This window comes from Pogonomyrmex barbatus, unplaced genomic scaffold, assembly GCF_055798465.1.
Source record: "Pogonomyrmex barbatus isolate J1 unplaced genomic scaffold, ASM5579846v1 scaffold2, whole genome shotgun sequence".
Lineage (NCBI taxonomy): Eukaryota > Metazoa > Arthropoda > Insecta > Hymenoptera > Formicidae > Pogonomyrmex > Pogonomyrmex barbatus.
This window is the reverse complement of record NW_028297116.1, coordinates 3,880,045-3,906,333: the sequence shown is the minus strand read 5'-3', so window position 1 is coordinate 3,906,333 and position 26,289 is coordinate 3,880,045. Positions and strand designations below refer to the sequence as shown.

Here is a 26,289-nt window from a genome sequence, read left to right as displayed (position 1 = left end):
GAGTAGAAAATTAAAGCAAAATACTACCATATAGAAAAAAGAAATAAAGTTGTCTCAAGGAAATAGTACCTTACTGATAGTACCTTACTAATAGTACTTTACATTTTCTAGGAGAAATTTAATTTTCTCAAAGTAATTTTATTATTGAGAAGAATACTAGTTAAGTTTACATTTTTAATTATATTTATTTTAGCTTTATTATTGTGCGTAACTTTTATATGTTATTGTTAATATTACTGGAAAGTACATAAATTTATGGAGTAGTTGCACACAATCAAATTATAGACATATTAATCTATACATGTCTCTATGTTAATCTATCTATCTATCTCAGTCCATATTAATTGATCAATTAATCTACAAATCAATGAATCGCGAGGGAGAGAGGGAGAGAGAGAGAGAGAGAGAGAGAGAGAGAGAGAGAGAGAGAGAGAGAGAGAGATCTCATCAATAAATATTTTACATTTTATATTATTTTTATAACTTCTAGATATATCTTTCGACAGTATTAATAAAAATCATCTATTTATTAATATATTTATCTACTTCTTCGACGTATCGCGAATCTGTACGCGCATTACCGTTGACATACTATAGGTTAGTTACAATGCTCTGACGTTGGTGAGTCACACCTAACAGATACTGTGTATACATATACGAGCGTGCACGGGGTGACTGGTGTAGGGCTCGATGTAATGCGATTTGCAAGCGTTATCTCGACCCTAACGCGCCATCCGACCTAACATGAATTTCCATAAACATGACGACATCTGGTATTGTTTTCCACGCTCACTCGCCCTCCGTTATTAGCTGGCGTGCCTAATTATCTTCGAAATGCTAACCCGATGCCACGTGCACCCCCGGGGCTGATTCCAATTGACTTCCACTGGGATTGGGAGAGAGGGAAAACGGGGATAGAATGGCACGCTACCCTCCTTTGACATCTGGCGTGGAAACTCGATCGGAAATGCTAACGCGAGTTTTCGAAAGACGACGTTATTGCGGCGAGAACTGTTTGCGAGGAAATGTAATCGATGTTGTGACTATCATGTGGCTTGTGCGACCCGTGGGATGAGTACCAACAGAGATTGCTCATCGATTTTTTTTTTTATCGAATGCTGTACCGCTCCACACTAGGGTTAGGAAAAGAAAAGTAGTCGGTATCGGTCAAGGAAGAAGAACGATATCAATTGCGAAAAAGATTTAAAGTGCTTGAGCAAAAGAAAGAAAGATTCAGATTTAATTTATTTAAAATACAATAACCAGAGATTATCTCGGAGAGAAACTATTGAATTTCTCATACCTATGTTTCTCACATTATAACATTTCATTTTTTTGTGTATTTGTGATACCAGTTTCTAATGAATAGTTTCAGTGAGTTAATATAAATTACAAATTAATAATTCAATTACTGGAGTAGGATAACTGGAATGCCTTGAAAATTCCGTAATAATGTGAAATTTATGGATTAATAAACTGTTAAACATGTTTAATAAGTATTCAATAGTATTTAAGAAGTATAATAAGATACATTTTTAGAAATTAATAAATTGATCATTTTTTTACTTGATGCTTATACAACAAGTTAACATTATAAAGTAAAGCAGTAAATTTATTTATTTATTTTATTAATTATTTATTTATAGCAAAATTTATACTTTCATTTTTTTAATATTAACAACTTTTACACTAAATAATTGTAAGTAAGCTTTACGTTAAATTATCTTGCTTGTAAACGATTCATCGAGATTGACGCAGCACGCAACTCACAGCTTCCGTATTATCGATCGTGATTTGAATCTCTCTCTCTCTCTCTCTCTCTCCCTCCCTCTCTCTCCCTCTTTCACGATCGTAAAAAGGGCGGAAGAACGAAATGATTCCTCAACGGAAATGTTTAGCGTAAGCCGGTTTTATCGGCGGAAGCTTGGGCGAGGAAAAGAGGAGTAACGTATTCCCGTAAAGTTTCCGACGTTTACCCCCGTTCGCCCTCAAAGGAGTTCGATAGGACGCCGATCGATACGCCGAGCATTTGAAAGTACGCGAATTTGCGTATCAAACGCGCCGGCGGTTTACGTTGAAATACGAGCGGAGCATCGCAATACTTTTTTTCGCGCACCTCTCTTCCGTCGTCGCCAGGGTCGCAAGAGTAAATATTTTGTCAATGTGCTCGTTACTCGCTTCTGTCCGCTCGTATCAAATCGCGTCTACTCGTGAGAGAGAAGTTCAAATGTTTTTCGCTGTCCTCTTTGACAACTTACTTGTACTCTAAAGAGAGTACTTTTAATGTCGCAACTAAAAATATTCATGAATTAACTTTAGCGAATTGAAGAGAGAAAAATGCAAAATTACTTCTTTCCTATAATGTTTATGAAATTAAAATATATCGAGAAGAAATTATACAAATAGTGAATATATGTACACCCTTTGTGAATTTTTTTATGTAATTTTAAAAAAGAAGAATTTTTTTACATTAAATAGTTAAAGGTCTCTTTTTTAAAATATTAATATAAAAGAGCAATCTTGCAATTTAGATTTATTTCTAAAATCGAATAAATTAGTGCAACTGTAAATTTGAATTTTTATTTAAAATTTTTAATGAAAAATCTCTTTTTCGAAAAAATATCTAAAATTAAATGACAAAATTAATCGTATTATTATTTTTCTATTTCAAGATTATTTTTAGATATATTGGAAATGAAATCGTTTATATCCTATATCAATAATCACGCAAGGACGCTTACCGTCATTATTCTCTAGGGTCACTTCTCTAGGGTCATTCTCTAGGGTATAAGCTTGTGGTCTCCATTAGCGCGACGAGTCGCACATGACTGCGTAATGCCGTACCGTCCCACTTACTGTAATTCGATTAAAACACCTATGGTTATCCACACCCGCCATTTTCTGGTAACGCCGGAAGTGCTGGCGAATTCACGTATGCTTCCTATATAGATTTTAATAAGATTTCTCTGTGCAGTTAATTCTACACGATGTTCTTGGGTAAAGCGTCGTGGCAAATACCTATAAAATACATCCTATCTATCTCGCGATTATAAAAGCGTTTATGTATGTTATAGTTTAGAAAAAAAATGTATCTTCCATTTTAATTATTAATTTTATATATTGTGTATCGCGAAATTATAAATTTAGGTGAACCAATGTGTCTCTGACTACTAGCACACTGATATTTTTCATTTGTATACATTTATCATTTATTTAGCGAATATGCAAAAATTTTTAAATATAGAAAGCAATTGTGGTGTTTTCAGAGTTTCTTGTAAGTCAAACGTTTTTGGGGAGATAGCAAGGGGAACAGCGGCAGTTTTCATTGTGCGACGTAGTCATTGTTGTATTCCACGCTCGTGCGCTTTATTTGCCGGCCGGAGATGGCTTTTTTGTAGTCCAACGGTGCAAAACTAAATTATCGCAGCCGCGGAAAAACCGTGTCGTGAATATTATGAAATAGATATATCACGCCAAATTGCTATTCTGTCAACCGGGCAAATTGGATTGCGCAGAGGATCTCCGTAAAAACAGTATTGGAAAAAGTGTTTCAAACTGTCCCGATGTCAAATAAAAGTGAATTACGTCGTGCATTAATTTCTCAGACATGACCATCCTATTTGACGCATATTGATACACATTTGATGCATATTATATCTTTCTTGAACTTTCTTAATCATTCAAATTCCGTTGGAACAGTCAAAGCAGAAAGATGTAAGATTTATTTATTTGGAAATGGACCGTCTTTTCATGATTTGTTCACACTTATTTATTCGGAAAAGATGAATTATTCCAAGATTTAAATAATCAAAGATTCGCAAGATGCTGAACAGTTTGGAATTTTTTGTTCACAAGTTCCCATATGAATGAAACAGAAAAGGATCATGCGGCATACGCCGTGTCGTTTTATCGACATGTTCACACCAATACGCAGTCCGTACGCATTCCGATAATTTCACCCACGCGAAACAAATCAAACAAACTTCACGTGTACCGCGATGCAGCGATGATAATATCAGCCAGAGCAGACTGAACGGTCCGCCGCAGAGAGATATCGGCTTTCGCGCGTTATCACTGCCATACTGTTGGCGGGTGGTTTGAATTTTCGCACGGCCGGATATTGGAATGAGCATATAGGATGTTGCTCGGAAGAAACTATCAAAGCTTTAGCACCGCGTTAAATATCTTAAAAAACGATTTGTGTAAAAAGATAAAAACATGAATCTTTAATGAAAACTTTATACTTTCATAAATTGCATGTTTATGAAAGAAAAATAAGAAATTAGTAAATCAAATTAAGATTGGAAATCAAAAAAGACGATAAAAAATTGAGTAAACAATTTCTGTGAAATTAATATACGTATGCGCATAATAATAATAATAATAATAATTATTATTATTATTATTTTAAACATTTGCTATGTCTGTTATGTTTAACACAAAAATCTTTTAATTTATTTTCAATTTATTTATATTTCGTTAAATTTATTTAAAGAAAAATTATAATTACGGAATTAATTTTATAATATTTTATAATTATATTAAACGTAATTCTGCGGCAATATAGATGTGATTGGCTTAAATTGTCTCAGTCTGTTGTCATTATCCTGTCGCATATTGCAGATCTCAGGGAATAATTTTTAAATGAAGACACACAAGTTGAGATTTAATTGTATATTTGACTATTAATAAATAAATTTAAATAATGTTGAATGTAACAAATAAATGTTATTAATAATTATTAATTATTGTAAATCACATAGCATAAAATAGGAAAATATATATAAATTTATAATATAATATATTATAATAAATTATTTATAATTATAATAAATATAATAAGAAAATAGAAAAATTATTAAAGCTATTATTAGTGCAAATTATTGCAATTTATTATATAAATTTAAAAACTTGAAAATTGAAAATGAAAATTATTAAATTACATAAGTTATTACCAACATTTTGACTAAATATTTTACGTAGTTAAGCGGATAGATTTCTAAAGTATTATTATTGTTTTTATAATAATTATACATGTGTTATTGATCTAATTTTACATACAGACATATATTCATATTCATGTTTAGCATTTTATATATTATAAAATACTAAATATGAGTTTGTTATTATTTTATTTTATTCATATTAAAAAGTGTACGAAACTTCAAAATATATATGTATCGGGAAAATGCCCGGTGCTGTCTTCAGAAAATAGATTATGTCGGGATTTGAAAGCTCTTAGAAAAGCACAGGAGCGTCAACAGCAATGCTATCAAATCATGCCAAGCTGCTCTCCGGCTTGATTTAGGCAACATTTTCAATCCTGGACTCAACCTTGGCTTAAGTCTCCCAAACAAAAAATTAATTATAAAAAAATTTTTCTTCATTTTTCTTGACAATTAAATAAATACTTGTATTCTGTAAATTCTTTATATATGTAAGATTTAATATTTATAGAGTGATTTGATGCTTTTTTAAAAAAAAATCATCGTCAATAAAGCAATGGGTTAATATATTAGATTACAGTTTTCTGATTCAGCTTGAATCAGTTTCAATTTTAATTTACATCTATTTGGCAAGTTCTATTTTTAGTTAAATTTATCTGTTTCGAGTTATTTATCTTGCTGTGTCCGTTTTTGACGTCCAATGTGCCAAATCTTTCTCTCTATTTCTTTCTCTTATTTTTTTCTACTCTATATAAACAAAGAGATTTGGTTTCTCTCTTTTGAATCTTTGCTGTCTTTTTCTCCTTTTAAGTGTATCTGAATTTCTAGTCGTGTTTCCGGCTAGTCGTTTCTCTATCTCTTCCTACACGCCTTCCACCCCTTCTTGCATCCGCATTCGCATCTGCGCCACCCCTTCCATTTGCGCGCGCGCTTCTCGCGTAATTATTTCTATCCACGATTGTGATGCAAATTTTTACTGTTTCCCGTCGCGTCGGCCAACCCTTCTCCCTTCCAACTCTCTTTCCTTCTTTTCCTGTTTTCTCACGCATTTTGTCCCTCGCAGTTGCTCATTCTTACTTTTCGTGTTCTGTAACGCATTGCGTTTTATTTCACATATTTATGTCGTTGCACAGAAATGTTTTTGTGCCTAGTTCTTTGTAACATCACTGAAGCAAGGATTTAGATAGAGGTACAGAAGTAAATTAATTAGTGTGAGAATACGCGGGATATAAATTATAATTAACATGATATAAAACCTCTAGTAAACTTGAGTTTTGTATTATATTATACATAATATATAAAAATAAAGGAATTCTTTTTCTTTTTTTAAAATATAACTTCTCGATATTTCTATAGCATTTGTCTTCTTAATATTTCTATAATAGATCTTACAATCGATTTTTATAAATGACAACACTTCTTATCACAGTCTTATTGAAGACAAGTAATTTTCGGGAATATCTAATCTAAATCTTCATTTCTATGATCGCGTTGTCTCTTTGGGTATCTTGCGGCTAATCTCGGTGGCCTATAAAAGCAGTCTTTGCCAGCGGGAAACAGCGTAAAATTAATTAACGCTGTGGTCGGTCTCAAAAGCATCTATAGGTATCTCCAACGATCAACATAGCGCGCATCAATATAGCTCAATTATTTTATCAACTAACATTAATTAGAAGTTTACTCGTTAGAAATAAACGCACTCGCTGAGCGAATTAAGTGAGGAAATCACGAAGAAAAGATGGATTTACACACTATTCTCCTACTTGGTTTAGACTAGATTGTAAATGCAGTTCACAGTGCAGCGGAGACTCGTGGAATTATGTTAATGTGCATTTTCATTTAGCGAGTTACGAATGCCAACATTGCCCGAAATTAGTCCACTGGAAAAAGACAAGTTTTAGTAAGTTTGGAGTTGTGCACCGCAGCAAAATGAGTTCCGTCATCATTTTAGTGTATTCTAGATATACGTAATATAAATATGAGAAAATTAAATGTAGAAAATACTCTTTAACTTACGTGATACATTTATTTTCGTTTTTTTAACAGCCTATTAAATAAATGATTTCCTTTTAATACTATTAAAATTACGGGAGGATTAAGTCAGTTCTTTTATCAGTATTATGTTATGTAATATTCTGAAAAGAAAATAAAACAATAATTTATATTTGTATAAATGTTTATAAATATTTTAATGTAAATAAAAGTGAAGGTAGAGAGTAAAATAGGTCCTTAAATCTTTTGGAAAAGTGAAAGATGTTAAAATGCTTGTGTGAAAAGTTCTAAAATATTTTGGAGAAAAAGTTGGATTTGAAAAGTGGAGAATTCACTATTTGTGGTATACCTCGAATCTTTTCTGACAAATGCCGCGCTAATCTCTTTAATTATTCCAGACTATTCTAATTAAACGACGTCGTCATTGCCACGAGAAGATTTACCAGAAACTGCCCGAGGATTCAGTAAACCTTGCCATGGTCTATTGGGAAAAGACCATACTGTTTTAATCCTTTCGAAACTGTTCAAGTTAGTTTCATTGATGTTTTAATATAAATGGATTAACAAAGAAGCTTAATCACTCGTATTAAAGCATTAAAGCCACAATATTCGATGTGCATAATTTTGATATTAATGGCTGTGTTGAAAACAATAATCTTTGTTTATAATCTCAATTTTCTAAATGTGTTGCCCATTTTAATGATTTATTTTTTAATGATTTATTATTTATTTCAATTATCAATTATTTTACTATTAAGAACATGTTAAATATTTTTGAAGCTTCTACTGTTTTCAAAAAAATTAATACACTTACAAGTATTATCCATTTCATGATACATTGTTAAATGCCAAATGGTTAAAATTAATTCTGGCAAAAGAGAAGTTTTAGTAAGTTTGAAGTTGTACAAAATGAGTTCTTTATTATTTTAGTATATTCTAGATGAAGACATACATAATGTAAATACGAAAAAAATTAATTTAGGGAATACTTTCATCCAAACTTTCGTGACTCATTTACCGTAATTTTCCAGCAGTCTATTAAATAAATGATTTCCTTTTAATTCTATTAAAAGAACGTTAAGTCAGTTCTTTTATCAATACTATGTTATGTAATGGCATTTGACATTTAACAATGTATCATGACACGACTAATACCCGTAAATGTATTAATCATATTAAATTGTTTTATTATGTTTATATTACACGATTGATCTGGATGTTTTCCTAACATGAAATACATTAATACAACTCTCAATTTCCTTTATAGGCTTTAGAAGTTTGTCAATTGAATTTAATAATATGGTGTACACGACAAACTTTCTTTCATAATTAATTCCTTGTTTGTTGCGAAACATTATCAGTTCCTTTCTAATTAACGAGAAATTCGCGCGACGTCGATTTTACATGGTCGCGGCTCCTTCGAGGTACGCATCCTTCTTCAGGAGTTCAATTTCCGTAACATCAGCTTACTCTCGCAATCTAAGTTCCGTCGTTCAGGCCGATTGTTCCCGCAGAGGAACTTTGGGAAGCGGATCATCGTCGTCGTCGTCGTCGTCGTCGTCGGCGTTTCAGGACCGTTTGCGTCGTCCTAAATGCAAACGGCATGAAGAATCGTGTGTAGCTTGTCTGACGCAGTTTCCCCCTGAAGAAGCCGCCATTGCATCAGCACGGCTCTTCAACCGTGAGGAAAGGAAATGCCGGTGCCGACATCGTGGCTGGATTCGCCCTGTAACTCGCTCTCGTCGTGTCGTCTTGGCATTACACGGCGGTGTAATACGCCGCCGTTGTCTCTCTTAATGAATAATCGCACCGGGGAGATAGTTCGCGATGCGAAGGCGCGTTAAGATGTAAAGATCTTAGGCTTGATTCACGCTATAGGATCTTATTCCGTTTACACTACAGATACTACAGACATGATGCTCTACTGAAATATTCTGAAAGCATTTTGTTGAAAATGGAGGCTGGATTACGGTAAAGCAAAATGGTCTTAGAGTGTTCCAATGTTACTGTATAAATAATTAATTATTTACGTAAATTGTAAGTTAAATTCGTGCGTATATACAGTCAATTAAATAATTACAAGAGTTATTGATAGCAATTAATATTACAAGTACTTATTTATGAGAGAGTAAAAATTAACAAATACAAATATTAGATTTTAATTGTCGTCATATTAAATTTATTCTAAAATAAACATATTTTTCATCAAGCTTTTCAAGGGGCTAAACAGGCACTATAGAGTATTTCAATATTTTTGATTGCTTATTCTGCGATGTCGTGGAGGATCACAACGAGAGAGAACTCACAGAGAAAAATGGGTATCTCTGATTAGAAAACGCGGATGTGGTTTGACGACAATACCGTCTGGCTGTTAACATCTCGCTCACCCTCTTGAAAACACCCTTCTGGGGTACTTTCCTTTATAATGCAGCATGCAGCCATCTTCTACAACCACCCTCTATAGCCACCCTCCACAGCCACCCCTTGTCTTCGAACCCTCCCCGCACGTAGACATTGAAGCATGCGATGCGAGACGCTGAGAAAGCGGACGCCGGACGAAGCAGGATGGTTATCGGGGATGAGTTTGCGCCACCGTCACACAGTTTATTACGAGCTCGTCTTTATGATATTCCAATCTTCAAAAATGCATTAAGCGCACATAAAGAGATCCGGAACAGCCTGCTGGAGTGTGCTATCTGCGTCTTTGTCGTTGTTGTCGTTGTTGACGTTGGCGTCCTGCTGCCGGATGGCCCATCAAACTTTAAAGCGACGGATATCTTTTTTCCTCTAAGGAAAATCGAAGACTTGCTTCCGGTGCTCTGGTTGAAGAAGCAAAGAGTTGTGTCCCTGTTGTTGTGGCGGATTCGGATGAGTGAATTTTTGATGACAGATGTATAGAAACATAAGAAAATATTAGGACTTTAAGAGTGAGATCGATGAAGAAAATTTCTGATTTCAATCATAAGTTACGTTTTTATAGAAACATTATTTCTATTATTATATCTCGTAATCTGGATTCATTTGCAATGACGGCCGTTAAGAATAGAATAGAAGTATAAATTTTGTTGAGGCCGTTTTCACGGTCTTTGGGATATAAGATAACAAGCGAGAGTATGAGAATAATACTATATGCGGAGATATATAAATAAAATGATTGGCAATAGATAAAATTTATAACATTACTGGGTGTTGTAAATGCAGGCGATTACACTGATAATTATTTGCTTCGGTAATGTAATTAATAGGTATATGCCAACAGCATTAATGCTGTTAATAAGTACGTAGGATTCCGTTGATTGAACGTTATAGAATGTAACTAGGCATGGTTGCGCATATTACTTTGTATCACGTGACGACATTATGATATTATAAGCGGCACGGTTATTAACGCCGCATGAAATCAAATGAACAGTAATAAACTATGCGTCAACGTGCATTATCGTTCGCATCAGCTTTACGATCTTGTATCTCATAAACTTTGTAAAAACTTTATGTATCAACTAATTGAAAAATGAGGATAGTCGATATAGCATATATAAAGCGCAAAAATTTCTCTCCTGAAGTTTTGGGACGCATTTAGAAATTACAACTTTAAGAGATTATATTGAAAAGTTTATTGCGATTTGTACATGTGGAAAATTGAAAACGAATCAACGAATTGCAATATGGATGATAAAATACGGAAATATCTCTATCGAGAGATATCGCTTCCATCTTCGGTCATTTCCATCTCATTCATTGCGTTAAGGACTTGACAAGCAAATTGGAAAATTCGTGAAATCATACGAAGCGTAGAAAACAAGAAATGAAAGTGAAATCCGGCCGATCGAGTGTCCGGAAAATTACGTTCAAGGGAAATCGCATCTTATAGGAGGCAAAACGCGAGGGCCGATAAAGTGGGGGGTAAAGGAAAGCGTGGAAGGAAAGGAATGGAAAGCGTGGTAACGAAATGACGCGAGCGCATTTCGATTTCCTTTGAGCCATCGTCGTGCGGAACTGTGCGGGGCATCTCGTCTCTCTTTCTCTGTCTCTGCTTCCCGTCCTTTCGCTGCCCTTGTCGTTTCGACGTTTTATTACCCAAACGCCACCCTCGTCCTTCCGCTCTTTAGAGCAAATCAGGCCCTCGCAGATTTTTCGCGGATCTTGGCAATCTTGTTCGCCGACGAGGAGCAGTTCGTCTTGCGGAAAGATCCCTTCCGGCGTGAAACCCTACAAGCGTGCGGGCGAAAATACGTTCGTATAACATTAAAATTTTTTGGAAAGACTCGCACATAGAAGATTTAAACATTTGAAAATTGCATACATTGAAGAAACTTACAACTATATAAAATACGAATATGAATATAAAAATAAAATATAAAGAATGCATGTGCGTATATGCGTATATTTTTAGTCATATTGTCTTTTTCTATTTTTTTGCCATTATTATTATTGTATTATTATTTGTTATTATTATTTATTTTACTAGAATATTTTTAAGAAAATGGTAAACAATAAAAATTTGTTTTTAATTTGCAATTTTAATTTGTATGTATTTTGTTTTTAAGCGAAAAAATTGTTACAATTTTTACTACGGTTATAATTGCAGCTTTCTCTTTGTAAAATCTACATCTTCTCTTTGCACTTCTAACGAGCACGAAGGTCCTTCGCAACGTTGTTTGACGCAAATCAAGCGATTTTCCACAGATTTTGCACGAGAGTGTGCATTCTGGCGAGAAGGCACGCTCCGTATGCGAAAAACCCACTAAGAGATTCTTGATTCTTTTTCGTCACAGTAATCGAAAAAGTATGTAAAGGCACGTTTTGCGATTGACAAATGTATTGTGTTAATTCTACCAATACTGAATTATTCGCCAAAGAAATATATCTGAATTTTCAGAATGTGAAAACATTCGCATTAACGATTCGATGAAAATTTAAGAAATATAAAAACGGAATATTATTTTCAGGAAAATGCTCGTATTTTGCTCTCTCTAAATCATGTCACGTATGATTTTTAGATAAGAAGAAAATTGGATGGTACACTTGAATTTTTCTATATATATTGTGAAACAAGCTAAAAATATGGAACTTTATATTGTATATTTAGGTGATGTTCTTTACATGCAGCGCAAGATAACAGATAAGATTACAGTGGATGGTTTTTGGCAAAGAATTCGCTCGGCCAGAGAGCACGATTTCACGGCATCGTGTTGCCTGAAAAGTGAAAAGCTGGTTATCACTTGGACAAGAGAATGGCTTCATAGTCTACTTAAAACTATTTTCTAGATTTACGATTTTTTGTTTGTATTGTTTAAATAAATGTATTTAATTTGTACACGACCGATACCTAATTAACGTATTTTGATAGTTACTACATTTTAGTAAAAACCTTGTTTGCTATAACTTTTTTCAATTTTCTTTTATCTAGTAGCAACAGATATTTTTTTAAATACTGTAATGCAAGATCATATGATTTCATTTGTAATCGAATTTTTAATTTTGTGTCAGTGAACTTAAAAGATAATATTGTAAAATTTAATTTAATCATATTTTGTTTTAGGTACATCGTTCTAATCGATTCTAATAACTAGCATGTAAAAGATTGAGTTGCAGATATAGTTAGTCGTGTCAACAACATGATTTAATATCTCTTGAAACGTTGTAACTTCTGTTACGCCAATTTCCTGTTTTTCGCTACAGGATTAAACGGAGTACGGTATACTTGATCGATTAAATTCCCTTTACAATAAAATAGATGAGAGAAAGCATTAATCACGTGATCCTATCATTTCGACATCACGCTACGTTTCCCAATGTTTCTGTCCCCTTTCGCAAGAGCGGTGTTCGTCTCGTTTGCCTCTTTTTAGGCAGAAAAGGCCGGGTAGACGGGAGTGACATAAAGGGGCTTTTAACTCGAGCGTAATTTCCTTTTGATCGGAAATTCAATATTTTCTTACGGCTGCCGCGCCTTTCCGCACACGTAGCGCGAGTTTGCTGCTTCCGGAACTTTCCGCGCCGTTTCTCGATAGAAGGCGATTAGAATGCGTACACGGAATCGGAAAAAAGAGCACGTCGAAATTGTTTCCGTACGAAATGCCGATGAGTTTGACGCGAATCTAAGCTTGCCAGGCGAAAAAAATTATTGCAATTTCGCTTTGTAAAAGCGTTTATTAAACTTTTATTTTCTATTTTCAGAAAATGTGAATAAAATTTATATAAAAATTACTACTATATATAAAGTGGATAATTATTTACCTAATGATAAAATATTCTGAAAATGTAAGAACTACTTTAAAAAATTCTGAATACTGAAAGTCTTGTTTTTGATACAGTTTACAAGAGCCGAGAACAGATTTGTAATTTCAGTACTGTTGTTATCAGTGTTGAGAAACAAGCCTACTATTAGCATAATAAATCTAGAAACTAGCCAAACAGGAAATTGCAAAGTTTTCCAGACTTGTAGACGAATTATATGGGATGTCGAGAAGCGAGACAATCTCCAGAACCGGCGATACTCCGATTATAAACTTATTCCAGGCCTTCGTGACCGATCTCGCGCGATTTATGTCAGACGTATTAAAGTTTTCGTGTTAACGAAAAGAGAGGAAGGTTTATAAGCTACCAGGAGCAATGCCAGGCAAGTTCAATTCTAGTGCCGTCGCCTGTCCCGCTTCTGTCACGTATATCTCGCAAAACCCTAACTTTCACGAAAAAGGTGGTTATTTTGATAGCTCTTGATGTAATAAGATTGTTAAATAGATTTTCAAGAATGGAATTGTAGAGAAGATTGAATTACTTTCGTTCACGCTCTTTTCTAGAATAAGATTTAATAATAAGATTATAATATTACAATTATACATTTCAATATAAAGATATTGTTTTCTAAGATTTTACAATTGAGAACTTTTCTAATAAAAAAAAAAAATAGTATAATATAAAAGTACACTAGAAAATTTTGATCGTTATTGTAGTAATCATGGACTAAAGTTATCTGAAAATTTTTTCAGAAATGGACGTATATTGTGTTCGAAGTTTCATCTTACATCTATGAAAACTTTAAAACGACAACAATTGCGTGTAACAATTTCTGTTATTTCGTAGACTATCACATTATCTGTTTTTTTTCCTCTTTTCGTTGCAGAAGGACGTATCCTAGAACTACACTCGCCCGATGGTGTTCACGAATGTTGGTTGAGAGCCGCTGACAACACGGAGGCAAATGTCTGGTTTAACGCTTTGCACTCGGCGTTGGCAGCCCTCACCTTGAAAGCATTACGACTGGCCTCAGCACTTCCGGATCCGCAGCAACTTCAGCACATAGGCTGGCTGGCGAGGAGGCACTGTCTTCAGGTAAGAGAAGTTATTGAACATTCACCTAAAGAAGAAGTATGCCCCTAACACGGGACAACTTCCTAACATACTATCACAACAATTTATCCCAAAATATTTGATAGTTATATAACGTTACTCAAATTTAATAGAACAATCTTGTTTTTGATATTAATAAATTTACTCTACGCATGATTTTTTTTGTCGAAGTATAACAAATAAAATATTTGCTGATACCAGCAAATATCAGTTTATAAAATGATAGGTTTTTAATCAATAATTTTTGATAAAGTATTATTATTTATACAAGATGAAGCTTAAATAAATTAAATTTTTTAATAGTTGTTGTTTTTACCTTAATATTCTACAATTTTTATAATTTACATTTACATTTTTATATTTTTACATTTTATCTCGATATCTTTATTTTCATAGATGAAAATACTTGCTGAAAAAGAAAAAGATTATTTCGATTTCCTATCTTACGCTTTATGGAACTGATTTTTGTCTCTTGCATTTCGACCGGCATAGGCTACCGGCGTATAAATTGAGAGCAGTCTTCCTTTTAACAATTGAACAAAGGGTTAACAATCTCTGATAAGAAGCATCCGCATGAACGCGATTTCTCGAAAATATCGATTATTTTCCATGTAGAGACGCTCTCTACATGTCAACTTTTATTAACTCTAATATAGATATGTTAATCTCATAAAAAGTCGGGGATTTGACAGTTATTAAATTCGATCTGCATTCGATGTATATGAAAGAGACTGCGATGTATATGATTGAAACTGATTTCGTGTATTTATAGTACGCCAGTTCGCACATATGAGATTATATATATATATATATATATTCAACGTCAACGGGTTATAGGGAAAGCAGCTCGAACCTAACCTTCGCCAATTGACCTTCCTTCGTCGCGCGCGCGCCATATTGCCTGATTACTGTCGCAACCGCTCAAATACGTACCGGTCGGTTCAGAGAGACGTGGGCCAGTATTTAAGCAACCCGTGGGACGATTTCAGAGGAGGGCGACTGGCAATCAGGCGCGCTAATGCCAATCAATTATGTGCTGGTAGCTGCGTGCCCTACGGCCCTCCTGCGGCGTCCTTGATGCCGCCGATGCTCGCAGGGCGGTCCTTTATCAACAAGGCAACATCCGGTGGCGGGCGGGCTTCGCGTATTAGTTATCGATTCCCGCCGGTTACACGATCGGTAGATCGATAGCACCCGCCGTCCCACGTCGATGCTTCGGCCGGTCTCACCGCTGCACGTTTACCTGCTGCGATCTCTCTGCAAGTGACACGTCTGCGGAGTTGGATGGGCTAGGCTAGGCGGAGATGGAAAGATCAACTGTCGCACCTCGGATATCCCTAGTGGCGATATTTAATTGGAAACTGTGGATAGAACGGATTACCGCCCGATAGGGTTCATGGTTTTGGCAATAAATAGTCGGTGATGAATAGAAATTCAAATTTAAATCGCGACCAGTCATCTAGTCAACCAGATGTTCGACGTTAAACGTGATTGACTCATTTTAAATGTAAATATGTGGATTAATTGTAGCGTCTCGGATGTCTCTTTTTTATAGTAATATTTAATTGAAAATATTTACGTTGAAAATACTTTACTGATTACCGTTGATTTTTTTCCGTTCGTGATGGAATTAAATTTCGTTGATAATACATAAATAAGGCTCTTTAAATGGAATCTGTTATTAATCTAATCATTAATGTTGCACATTGATGATTTAACATTTTATTGCGTTTTATTACATCGATAATGAAAGTTATTTGCTTCGGGTAAAATAAATTCGCATTCGGTGAAATTCGGTAAAAAAGACCAGGGCAATAAATTAGGACTTAATTATGACATATACCCGAACTTTTTTTTGAACATTGTTTTCATTGGAGATAATCTGTGTAAAAGAGTGATATTGAAGCAATCAGTCTTCAATAAAAAAAAAGTTAAAAATGTGTTGAGATATATTGTTAAAAAAAGATTGATTTAAATTCTTCTGTTTTCCTTTTGAAAAATATTTATTGCTTCTGATTGGCATTTTATTTGCATTTATGCAAAATTCTTATATATATATATCAACCTCATATATCAAGCATGTTTTATATCGCGACCGTTTCGTATAAGATAAATATTGTTTCTGTTTGTCTCTCTGATATATTTACATTCACATAAATCTCGTGCTATCGTTTGAAGCTGATCGCAAAACGAAATACTCGCTCGCTCGCTTGATCGGCGCGAATAGCGCGGCGTATTCATTTAGCGCGCCACCATGCGATCACCATGCGCTCGGGCGCGGGTAATTTATCGATCGTTGGTGATCCACGAGCCGCGGTGATCGACGCGTGTATATTTAATTAACGATCCGTTTGGGATATTTAAGAGTCGCTGTTAGTAATCCAGCAAAGCGAAGCAACGTTTATGGATTTTCATCGAGCATCACATGGCAGCATGATCAACTAGCCGAACGAGAGATGTGTACCATTATTTAGAAGCATGGCCGTTCGCGCCGAGCACCTCGTAAAACCGGATATTCGCGTTTTATGAACAGCATCAAGCCAGCTAAAACGAACCGAACGACGGTAAATGCGTCGATCACGCACAGCGTTTTCATAACTGAAACAAAAACGCTGTGAAAAATACTCAAAACCGCCGTGAAAAACACCTACGTCTCGTGTAGTTTTACTGTGTGTTCATGCTGTGTATTCTGTGCCTGTACTACATTCTGTCATCCTATTTAATGTCGTCCACAGTGTGCCGTTACGTCCGCTTAAATCGTCGATTTATTTTATTTACTGTTGGATGTAATCGATTTCCGGCCAGTTCCACCGTCGACGGTTTCGATTCTCGGCCATGTTAGCCGATTATAATAGTTATCCCTACCTGTTGGACTGCACAATCGCTAAAATGTACACGCACGCCTATTATATTCAAACATTTTAATCTTTTTTCATTCGGAGATGATATATTAGTATTAACTTAATAATTTGGAAAGGCAACATTGAAAATTTCCGCAAACTGATAGGTAGAACCATAAAATTGTTTCTCCATTATTTTTTCGAATTTTATCTCTGTCCAAAGTTTTAAATAAAATTAATTGCTATACTACAGCATCATTTTAAGTACTTTAAATATCTGCTATTTGAAAAAACGATTTCTATTAGATTCTCTATTATATTAACACACTTACATATTTATATACGCGCATTGTTATTGTCTTTATAGATATTGATCGCTCGGGTTGATCGCATACATCCCGATATCGAAACGAAGATTCCACATCTTCCATTCTGTTCTACGTTTTACGATTTGAGAAACATTGGAATCGATTGTTTGGCGATTGGCGCGCCCGTGTAAGTGCAATGTCGCAAGCAGCCTCTTTGTCCGAAGGAAACAAAATGCGACGTTTTGCCCAGGTCGGCGATTTGTAGAAGAAGCGTGACGCAAATACGAGTCACGGCGGCTAAGGGTAGAGGGTAAGGGCAATCCGATAAATCCAACAAGCTCACATATTGAATCGGCGACGCCGCTAGAAGTAACGCCCAGAAAGTCCGAGCCATAGGTGAATGGCGGAATGCCGTCTTCTCTAATCTCGTATATACGACCGCAATAAAGTGTCAATCTCGCAAGAGAGATACATTCGGCTCTCGATCGACATGGACCGTGCGTTTCTCCGAATCGTGATTCATAGCGTGGGAACTCGGACGTGGAGACGGACGAAGGAGATAAGGTGAAATTGAAATTGCAACACAAAGATATCGGACACTTACGGCACACTTTTCAACGTGGATCAAGCTTATAAGCCGAATTCTAATCCAACTTTGATTTTAACCTTAATTACTCCCAGTCTTTTGTCCTTACAAATTATCATTTCGCAATAATCACCAAGCAGGAAGAATTTATTTCAAGATGATGTTTTAAATATGGTATTTGTAATGAAAGGACATCGATGTCAAATTATTTATATTTGAAATCACGAATAATTATTCAAAAGGCAGCTTAATTTAATTTAAACGAAGAATAAAATCTTCATTAAACGGTATAATTGGTTTGTCATTTGTAACTTCCGGCTTCCTTTTTACAATTTAACAATCGTCCTCGCAAAAAAAAAGTAGATTGGAGGGGAACAAATAACGGGAATACATCGAGCGCAAAAAGCGTTAAAATTCCACATCAAAGTGCGTCGATAGCGTCGATTAATTTTGTCGTGTCGTGTCTGCCCGCTCGCGATAAACGAATTTTCATGGAATTTCGGTGTACGGCACTTTCGGAGGAATAGCGACGAGCCATTATAATTTCCATGAAAATCGAACAGACGCCAGGAACGATCGCTTTATTTCAACCCCACCCGGATATAAATTCGTTCCCAATCATGCTGCAATTTCTATTTACTCAGTTCTTACGCCATCCTGTGTTCGGCACATTGACAGAAGCATATTTAACTGTCGCATTTTTATCGAAATTAAACGGCCTTCAATTCAGGTCGAGTACAAACAATGATAACAATGACATTAATTTAGTATAAATATTCATAACGTACACGTTGTACAGAGTTTTATATAATAATTTGGTTACAACCGTGATAATTACTTAAAAAATTATTCGCACGAGAGAAAAGTAAAAAATTGTGGCGGATGATTATATTATTCTTCTGTTATATTTTTTTCCTAGTAATTGTAACTTTTTTCTACATAATTTATTATTATTCCTGTTTCCTGTTGTCGCCTGTTGTTGCTGCCATTATAGATTTTGTTATTATTATGTGAGATCTCTTTCAAGTATGGAACGTGAACGTGATAGCGAGCTTGAAAGCAATTTGTTCGCGCATTCCCAGCGAGTATGTTGGCGTTGGATTAAATCTGAGGCCGAGCGGGCATTAAATTAGCCGTTGAAAATTAACGGTACGCCATTTAAGTATATTTTAATTAATCCGAGTATAGTACAGCCGCACGCGTAGCTTCGCATATTTTTTCACTATCCCGGAGTTAATGTAATTGGATAAAACTTAATGCGCCCTCAATTAATCCCCAGACAATAAAGCGTTGCTTTTGCAATGCCTTTCTATTCGTAATAAAAAAAATGTAAAATTAAGTGCCTGAGGATAAATAAAATCTTTAGTATGTGCAGAAGAGTGAGAGATATCGGAGCTGCTATTCGTTATTCTGAAAATCATAGCGGTACTGTGAAAATCTACGAGAAAATTCATGATAATTTTCTAGAGGAGCGCAGTTCACGTTTACGATTTTGCATGTTTTACATTTAAATAATAAATGTAAATAATAATAATTTGGTTATCTGTGAAGAAAATTAATAATAAAAGGAATATATAATTCCATTAAAAAAAAGAAATTATTATAAAAAAGAAATATCGATAGTGGCTTCCTCGAAACTTTATAATTTTTGGTAATATAATTAATATAGGTAATATAATTGAATTTATTTCATATTAAAAAGACTTTAGCAACCAAGATCCTGCTTGCCGAGGAAATGCCATGTAGTCTCGCGTTGTAGTTTGTTAGTTAACATGTACTCGGCTTATACCTATGTATTGTTTATAATTTTTGTTTAAAACATGTTTTGCTACTAACGCGTACTTTTAGGAATAATAGTTTGTGACGCTTTAAATATCCGCCCTATCCTACATAATTTATCGCATCTATCGTATATACAGTTATATACAGTCACTGTATAATAAATGTTTAAGATTTTTCGATTTTCGTTCATTTCCTTTTTTTATAAATGCGAGGTAATGACATCGTAAAGAGCGACAATAAACTCACTCCTGTCGACGCCTTTTCTTGCCATCTTTCTTTACTCCCCTTTGCTCTCTTCCTTTTATCGGCGAAAGTCCCCCGTCCCGACTAACCCGGAAATAGTTTCAGAGATCAAGAAGAATAGGACTTAGTGAGAGGAATGCAGAATCAGCATCGTCGAGGCGAGAGTAGAGTAAGGGTACTCTGCGCCGGCCGAGCTTTTCCGATCGTTCAAGTCCACCAATCGGTAATTCCGTCCGGCCGCCGGTATTTATTCGGCGTGCCTTTCTCGCCAGTAACCGCTATTTTAACCCTCTCAACCTCCCCCCCTTCCCTCTGCTCGACCCTCCCTTTCCCTCAATCCTCATGTTTCTCACGATCGAAAAAGGTGTGGGAGAGTCCGCGTGCTCGAATACCCACCAATCTTGTGTATGCGTTTGCACATACACGGAACATATACACGTCACGATCAGATCTGGAAGTGATTTAGTTAGGATAATTTCAACGTTGATCAAGCAATTTTTAATCTCAAATGAAAACATTAACGTTTACAATAATACAATAGAATAATTATAATTTATATTTTATTATTATAAAGCATACAAAACTTGACGTTTTATTTACTGAATTTGCGCTACACGATTTTATATACGATCTAGATCATAATTTAATGTTTCGATGATTTATGAAACTAAAATCGTGATTAAAATTGACAAAGTGAAAAGTTATATTTAAGATTAACGAAGATCTATCTAACGATATCATCACGTTCTCTCAAGTAATCGCACAAAATCTTTCAACTTTCGTAGAATTTTCAGATAAAGTAAAGTAAATCAAACCGGTTCCATGTAGTAGTGAGGCAGTGGAAATTTTCAGTTTGCATTCCTTTCCGTTTTACCGCGCCCCTTCTGGCGGCGAGCAATGACTCTTCGCTCTTCGATTACTCGGTTCCTGGAAGCTCTTTCACACACGGTGCACTCTGCAAAACCGCGAACTGCATCGAGGAGCTCGTTATTAATTAGAACGCGAGCCACTATCGGTCCTCAAACACAGACACCAACGTTCTCTATCCATAATCTTCTCTCGGACCTTCCTCTGACCTTTCCTCCCCCTTCTCTCTCTCTCTCTCTCTCTCTCTCTCTCTCTCTCTCTCTCTCTCTCTCTCTCTCTCTCTTTGTATCCCACTCTTCTACGGCGGTGTCCATCTCACTCTCCGCGTGGAAGTGGATAGTGCATCAGCAATGCTAAGCAAACTGCGGCTGGAACGACGGATCAAGAGACGATCGTGTACGTGTTCGTTTGCCAGCGACAGTGTGCATGTGCGTACGTGTGTCAATATCCGTGTGCAAGTGTATCTACACGATGGTATAGGAAGGTAGAGGATGTGGTATTGGCACTTTTGCGTTTGTGTATGCAATAGATACGTGCTGGATGGTCTAGCAAGATTCAAGACGAGACGTCGGTACACAAGGGGGAAAAAAATAATTTGGATGATGGCATTTTCTTTTTTTAGCAATTTGTTACAGACAATATACTCGGATGCAAAATATTCCAAAGTATCCGGAATGATTGTAGATTTATCCTGTTTGTTTACATAAAGATAGACCAAATTATTCCAGGGCATTCAAATTGTACGGAAAACACGTCAACGACGTATGCGGAAATCAAATTCGTCGGTCATTCGAGTTGGAGAAGCGAATGAGATAAAATCCGGAGAAAATCTCCGGCTCCGTCTGGATGCTTGCAATTTTAATGCGGTCTCATTTCCGTCGTACCCAATTAAGGCGTAATTGAATTGCCAAGGAAAATTAATTTGTCGGTTATGTCCTGGCGGTGGAGTCTTCGAGGTCCACCAGTTCTAATACTTTCAGCAATTATGCGTAAATTTGCGTAAACAACTGCGATTGCGTTATTAAGCGATTATCAATTAGGAACGATTTTCCTTTATCAAAGAACAGAAAAATGTATTTTAATAAAAAATAAAAAATTATTCTAGTACTTAGTCTACTCCCATAGTTTATTCTTTCAAGTATTTTTATTGCAAATATACAAATATCACTTTTAAGTTTCTACTTTAATTTTTCTAATTATTCTAATATGAATTTTTTAATCTATTTTGGTCCAGTTATATATAGTATAATCTTTTTATTTATAAAGTATTCCAACACTCTTAGTTATTTCTATCTAATCTTTTCTATTTTAATTGAAGCATTAAATTCAATTTTGAAAAGATAATGACATATTATTTTTGAGTTGTGTCTTACGATATATTTATACTACAGGGATACTATCCTTTTTCTAAAATAAGTTTTAATTTAAGCTTCTTCATTACGCTGAGATTTCAATTAAAGGTGAGGTAAATTGACCACAAGAAGTTAATAAGTGAATATTGCGTCTCTCTCCTAGCAATAATTTTGCGCTGGACACAAATGAAACTACTCGTTTTCTATTTTCTCAGTCGTAAGTTCCCCTTTAAGGGTATCTTTGGTCTATTCCAGTGGAACCGTAAATACGCGGACAGGCGACTTTAAGAACGATATCGTAACGTTTCCACTCGCTTGCGCGGAAGCGTTGCCGAGCTAGCTAACACTGGCTCCTCCCGCCCTCACATTTACGCCCTCCTCGTACGAGGTGAGAGATATACTTCCTAATGTGCTTTCCATTAGGGTCGACGTCACAAGGATGTAACGGCGGATATACAGGATGATCGCATCATAGCGGGATAATGATTACAACTACGAGCAATACGTAGAGTAAAAGCCAATGTTCTTCGCAGTTATAGCTTGGTAAAACTGCAAGCATATTCGTTTTATTCCTCATGTTTTGATTTTATTTACTATATACCATTATATATAGCATTTTCATAAAATTCTCGCATATACGCGTTTTTAGGAGCATAATAATATCTTATGAAAGGAAAAAAAAAAAAAGACGAGACGATAACAATGAATTAATTTTGATATTAATAATAAATCTTTTTGCTATAAATTATAAAGATAACAGAGTTGCTTATCAAATATGTTTTACTTAATCTTGAGAAGAATTTACAATTTTTTCACGAATAAATAAAATATAAATTCTGTACTTAATGCGAAGTTTTGAAGTTGAAAAATTTTAATGAAGGTTTCTCTGCGTAAATGCAATTTGTACAACAGCGACGTTTCAGAAGAAAATCGTAGTCATCCCGGTAACACATTTTAAGCCGATTTTAGAGAATCGCAACATTTACGAATGCGCCACTCCGACAACCGTAACACTTCGCCATTCCTCCGCTTCTCAGCTGCCTTCCTCCACTCGCAGTTCGCGCACAATTTGAGTTTGAACACAACACGCTTGAGTTTTGTTGTCTGTCTCATTTAAGCATGTTTACGACTCCATTATTTTCCCTGCTTTGGAATAGGCTGTATTTCTTTTTTTCGCGTTTCTCGTCACATCGGATAGAAACGAAGAGAAAAATGTCATTGCGAGTACTTTCTGTTGCAACACTGTACATTATTGAATAATATAAACATATTTTTTATATTTATTTTTAGTGAAGCTGTAGCGCAATTGAAATGCTTATGGTTAGATACATATAAATTATATTTACAATTTTTGAATTAGATGAATAAAAGAATGATCTTTTTCTAGATATAATGTTTTAAAAAAATAATTATAAGGAATTTCATAAAATTTCTAACAAAATCTTTATGACTTGCAGATATATTGTAAATAATCAAATTATTTTGATACTTAAATTTTATTAAAGAAGGAAAGCTGATTTTACAAAAATATGGGAGAATCAAAATCATAAAGTCTTTCTAGTTAATTTATACCTAAAGGGTCAAATTACAAGATAAGGAATTAGGTAAACCTAATAATAAAAGATTAACTTGTTTGCAGAATTGGCAATTAGGATTTCTATAGAATACACGAAAATACAACTGTGCTTGTCCTATAGTTAAAACCGCAATGTTATGCTTCTGAAATTCTAACAACGATATATTACTGGGATCAAATCCACATTGCATTGCAAAAGCATATCATTGCAGGCATGCACACTATTTAACGGATTTAATATGTTACGTACATTCAAATAATGCTCGCAGTAGTAGCATTCAGAGGTTTCGTCCTTAATCTCATTTTAGTATTATAGGATTTTTGTCTCTTTCTTAGGATTATCATAACGATTATAGCCCGCTATTACGAATTCTCGCTGAAACAACATGAACGAAGATTTCTCAGTTAAAAGCAAACAAAGTTGATTAAGATTTTTCTCATTATCCCTTATTGTTATATCGATCAAAACACAACTATGTGTGGGCGTGTGCGCGTAGGACATTTTTTATGTAAAATGCCATCTTTCTCCGTCCCGAGCATGTTTACACTTTGTTATTAATTTGCCTCTTACGCCTGCGCTTGCTTGGGAATTATTATTTTACTACCGGCATAAAGATTAGGTGAAATTAGCCGAGATGATTTAGGACGCGATCGTGAGATCTCTTCCATCTCATGCCGAGCTCTCTCGTATAGCTGCGAGTGGATAGAGATATTCTATGTTTAATCTTGTTTTAATCCTTGGCTTCCCGATGAATGTACAGTTGGGATTAATGTTCGCGAAAATATCGCTGCGATTACACTTATATTATGGCGGCTCGTAAACAGAAGTATGGCGCTCGGTGGTTGGCTCCGCGAATATTGAATACAAAGAGTTAGTAGAAATTACTCTAGCAGTATCGTTTGCGGGGAAAACAACTATTACGATAAACCGAGAGACAGTTGTTCAAATGAAAAATATAGCAATTAAAAAAAACTAAGAAAGAAATTCAATAAAAAAAAAAAAGAAATTCTAGATGAGAATATACGATATAGGCCAGATGTCGCGCGTACGTTTCCCAATGTGGAAGGGAAGAACGTGGGAAGATACGAATGGAAATCGTATCTCTCTTTTTCCCCCCCTCTTCGCTTTCTCTCTCTCTTCTAACGAGATATCTGCATGCGAAAACACAGAGAGGATGCAAAAACTCGTACATCACGCGTTATCGCTTCTTTTAGGAGCCCAACCAGACGCAAATCAAAGTCGTTCGATTTATACCATGCACGAAGCATCCTGCCTTTGGTTTGTTCCCTTTGGCCACGCTTTTTTGTCCGCTTTCAAAGTTTGATTATGCTGTTGTTTTATTTTACATAGGTAAAGTCCATAAAGTTATAACTACGAAATCACAAATCCATAATATTAATAACTTAATATAGTGTTCTTTTAAAAATTAAATTCTGATTTTAATGCATTCCTCTTTAGAAATGCATATTCACCGGCACATATAAAGATAACAATAGAATCTATTTACGATGTTGCAAATATGCGACATTTTTAAAGAAATGAAAATTAAGGAATTATGAAATCGGAATATCTAAAGAGTCAAGTATACGTAATTTAATATCTGTCTTTATTCGAAAACAAAAGACGTCCGTCTCTGCTTGCCAATAATAATTTCTCAGGGGCGTTTTCCTTTATTATCTCTAACGAAATTATCGACGACGCAAATTTCCGGAGCGTTTTTGTAGAAACGGAACAAGTAAGGACGCACAGTGACGCCATTTCTTCCCGCTTGATAACTCTTCTCTCGACTCTCGACTCGTTCGCGCCTTCCGAACTTTTCCTCAACCTAGTCGATCGACCTTTCCCTTCTCCCACAGCATTAGGTATTCGCTCTCGGCCGTTTAATATTTCTCTCTTTTCGCCTGATTCCACATTGGTACCCTCGTCGTAGATTGCGCGACGTCTCCCTTCTCCGCTCTTTTCGCTCGATTTCACGGTTGCCGCGACACGGAAGAAAATCGGCGTCGCGGCGCACACCGATAAGACGCCAACGACGATTGTGATGTCTGCGGAGCAGTGAAACGGATCGAAGGAAAAAGGAACAAGCAATGATTCTCCGACTCCAAGATTCTGGGACATTGAATTCTTTAAACTTTAATGTTTTGCATTTTCAGGCCCTTTAAAATTTTCGGAATTCTTTTCGATTTCTTAGACTTTATTTAATTTATAAGTTTTCGAATATTGGAATTCTCGAGACTATATAACATTTACAATCTATTTTGTTTACAGTTACAAAATCTTTTGTTTTTAATTGCTTAAATATTAAGAATTTGTTGTTCTCGATAAGAACAACAATTGTACTTTGTACACAATATTATTTTCCATATAAAGTAGACGTTGAACTAGTTCAACGGTGGCCACGGTAGAGTTTTTTAATCTGCCGGATAAACTTTCTGATCGAATGTCG

At 35.3% G+C, this 26,289-nt stretch overlaps 1 protein-coding gene across 1 annotated transcript in view; it reads left to right on the top strand.

Moving 5' to 3' along the window:
* Nucleotides 1–26,289, top strand: part of Syn1 (Syntrophin-like 1) — a 199,912-nt gene that overhangs the window by 150,627 nt on the left and 22,996 nt on the right. The window contains exon 4 of the mRNA XM_011631791.3: nt 14,062–14,270. Coding sequence (XP_011630093.1) covers nt 14,062–14,270 — 209 coding nt within the window. The remainder of the gene's footprint in view (nt 1–14,061; nt 14,271–26,289) is intronic.